The 3,124-nt window shown below is 38.7% G+C and overlaps 1 protein-coding gene across 1 annotated transcript; it reads left to right on the forward strand.

Moving 5' to 3' along the window:
• The first annotated feature begins 503 nt into the window (after nucleotides 1-503).
• Nucleotides 504-2,573, forward strand: LOC119407919. The gene is made up of 2 exons (XM_037674753.1): nucleotides 504-1,062; nucleotides 1,538-2,573. The coding sequence occupies exons 1-2, from the start codon at nucleotides 547-549 to the stop codon at nucleotides 2,009-2,011; spliced, it is 990 nt and encodes a 329-aa protein (XP_037530681.1). The 5' UTR covers nucleotides 504-546; the 3' UTR covers nucleotides 2,012-2,573.
• The last annotated feature ends 551 nt before the right edge of the window (nucleotides 2,574-3,124 follow it).

Consider the following 3,124-nt stretch of genomic DNA (forward strand, 5'->3'; position numbering starts at 1 on the left):
TATATATATATATATATATATATATATATATATATATATATATATATCATAGGCGTCGCAACCATTATATGTGAAGGGGACAAGTCCCCCCCCATTAAAAAAAACGTTCATTTGGACCGCTCCCCTTTTACTATGAAACATTAGTTCAGGTGGCGCAGTTTCTTTTTCTTTGTGAGCAAATCCATTCCACTTGATTATTAGGAGAATACTCAATTGAATAAAACTCCACTCCAGGTTTTCCTGGTTTCCTCCAGGTTACCTCCACCTCTACACACAGAGCAGAAGCTGTGCAGGCAGCGAGCTGCTGAGGCCCTGTACACACGTAGCCTGGTGTTTGAAAAAACGAATATCCGCGCAAAAAAATATCGCCGTACATACATGTTCGGATAGAGAAAATGATCGTCTACATGAACCCGGTGATGTTCACCACAGAGCGTTGTAAAGAATATGCCCAACCCATAGGAGGCAGTGTAGTGCAAAGGTGAAACGTATATCAGCCAATCACAACCCTTCAAAGCAACCACAACTTCCTGTTAGTATTGAATCATGGCGCCTGGAGGTTCGTTTGTGTGGACAGACCGCGAGGTTGAACTACTATTAAATACCGTGTTGGAGTACAAAGTTAATAAAACTCAGGAAAATGTCGACTGGGAATCCTGTCAGAACAAGTATGTTGATATTTTAGCGCTTTTTTTAGAGCATTACCCAACGGAGTCCTCCGACGAGTTTCCCCATTCACATGCCGACATCACGCGCGGGAATTTAACAACAAAAATGAAAGCAGTCCGAGGTAAATATCGCCATGCTGTTGATACAGGACGCAGGAGTGGACACGGTCGAGTGGTTCTTCTGTACTTCGAACTGTGCGAACAAATCTGGGGTGGCTCTCCAGCTAGTACTACCATATCCTCCGGTAGTGAAACAGCTGACCTGGATCATTCTCGGACCCTACCCTCACCATCCACATCTTCTTCCTCCACTACCATGGATGTAGCAGACACAGGGTCTGATAATGAAAGCAGTGTGGGTCCTACTTCAAAGGAGAGGAGAGACCTGCTTGATGTACGTATATTTTTCTGTCCATTCCTCATAAATAAAAGTACTTTTGCTGTAAATGTTCATCTGTTGGATGTACTATAATTCACGGAACAGGTTTGTTGAATTGTGTTGCTATTAAAAATACAGTTAAGGCAATATGTGTGTTAAAAATTATGCAAGAGTTGAGGTGTGTAGTGGAGGCTGGAATGTGATGTTTTTTATATTTTACTGTGTACGGGTTGCTGATTTATTTTTATTATTATTGCAAAAAAGAAATGACACCATCATGCTCTTACTCATCTCATATTATGTTAGGCCTACATATTCATTAGTTTGATGGGGTGGTGGGTACAAAATACACTTTAAGACATATAGCAAACATTGGATACGCTGTTATTACATATTGTTATGTAGAAGTGATGTGAAAAGTACAACATCAACATGATCCAGGTTTACTTTTTTATGTTTAATTGTGATGATTTTCATTTCTCTTTTGAAGGCAAAACTAAAAGGACACAGACACGACCGTCTGAGGAGAAAGCTGCCTGCTGAGACCCAGTGGCTGAATGCTCTTGAGGAAGACCAGCGTGTGAAAAAGAGACTGGTGGAAATCATTGAGACATCAGAACAAAAAGCATCCGAAAACTATTCAAAAATGTCCAATACACTGGAAAGACTTACCACATCGATTGTTGATGGGTTTTCTCTTCTGAAACAGGTCATTCATGCACCTGCACAACCACCACACTACATGCCATATGAGCCAAGAGGTCCGATGTATTCGCACACAATGGCCCACCATTCTGTCCACCAAAACTCAGCAAATTACCCATACCCAAACAACTCCACTTCTGACAGAACACGTCAAAACACAAGACCAGGAAACACTATGAACACTGAAGCTGTGTTCCACACACCTGCTGAAGCCACTGACCAATTTTCATTCAGTCAGGCCCTTTTTAGTGACCAGTAGAGTACTGTTTTATACATCGAAACAAGTCTGGTACAGTTAAGTATATACAAGTTCCACTTTTGCACAAGGTTGCACACATGTCAGGTTGTTAATCACAGTGTTATTTACTCTGACAGTGTTTTTTTTTTCTGTTTGCTATCTTTTTATACATACTGTGAAAAGCTTAAAATGTAGCAATTGCACAATACTTTAACTATTTACATTTTTGTTACGTGAATCTTTATAAGAGTGGTGATCTAGTCCAGTCCTTGGGAGCTACTGCTACTTAGATGTATTTATTTCTCCAAAACACCACTATCAAATACATACTGATGATTGAAATCAGCTATTTCATACTGGTTTGTTGAAGAAAATGCAGCTGAAATGTACCTGTGGTAGCTCCCAAGTTATGGACTTGGGCATCACTGATTTAAAAGTGTACAGTAACTGTGCTGCTTTTCTCCCATGTTTAAAAAGCTTTATCTGTTGTAGATCTGTTATAATCTGATCTGTTCATAAATGAAACACAAAATAAGAACATGTTAAGTGTGTTCGTTTGAATAAATTGACAAACATTTTAAAAGCAAGTTTCTTTATGTGAATTTTTGTGAATATGACATTTATCAGTTACAAATACAGTCATGTTCATCAGAAAGTATTGGCAGCACTATTTAATACACTACAGGTCCAATTTTAAGAGAGAAAAGTAAAATCATTTAACTTAAAAGTCTGTCTAATGAGCTACAAACTATTATATAATGTATCTAAATCCTGGGTGGTAGCTTTTCATGCATTAATAGAATGAAATGCAATAACATTGCACAAAACAATTTAAAAATTCTCTAACATACATGGTGCTAACTATAACGTTTTTTTATGAAAAAACAACGCAGTCTGCTAAATAGTTCACAGGTTTTTGTGTTTATGGATCCAGACACTGAGTGAGGACTCTCCTGACCCGCTTTCCTTCTGCTGCCAAGCTGTCTCCTCTGACCACTGGCTGTGTGTCCGGTTGATTGTTCCTGTCATGTTGAATAGCTTCAGTTATTCTGTTTTCATCCACAGTGTCTTTTGATGCCTCACAAAAATTGTGCAACACAAAACATGCATATATAACAAATGGAAGATCATTCA

Source organism: Nematolebias whitei, chromosome 1 (assembly GCF_014905685.2).
Source record: "Nematolebias whitei isolate Nwh7 chromosome 1, NemWhi1, whole genome shotgun sequence".
Taxonomy (NCBI): domain Eukaryota; kingdom Metazoa; phylum Chordata; class Actinopteri; order Cyprinodontiformes; family Rivulidae; genus Nematolebias; species Nematolebias whitei.

What these genes read in the sequence shown, in the direction of transcription:
- LOC119407919 (XM_037674753.1), top strand. Translation starts at nt 547, where the DNA reads ATGGCGCCTGGAGGTTCGTTTGTGTGGACAGACCGCGAGGTTGAACTA. An exon ending in AGAGGAGAGACCTGCTTGAT is followed by an intron (nt 1,063 to 1,537) that starts GTACGTATATTT and finishes TCTCTTTTGAAG; the next exon opens with GCAAAACTAAAAGGACACAG.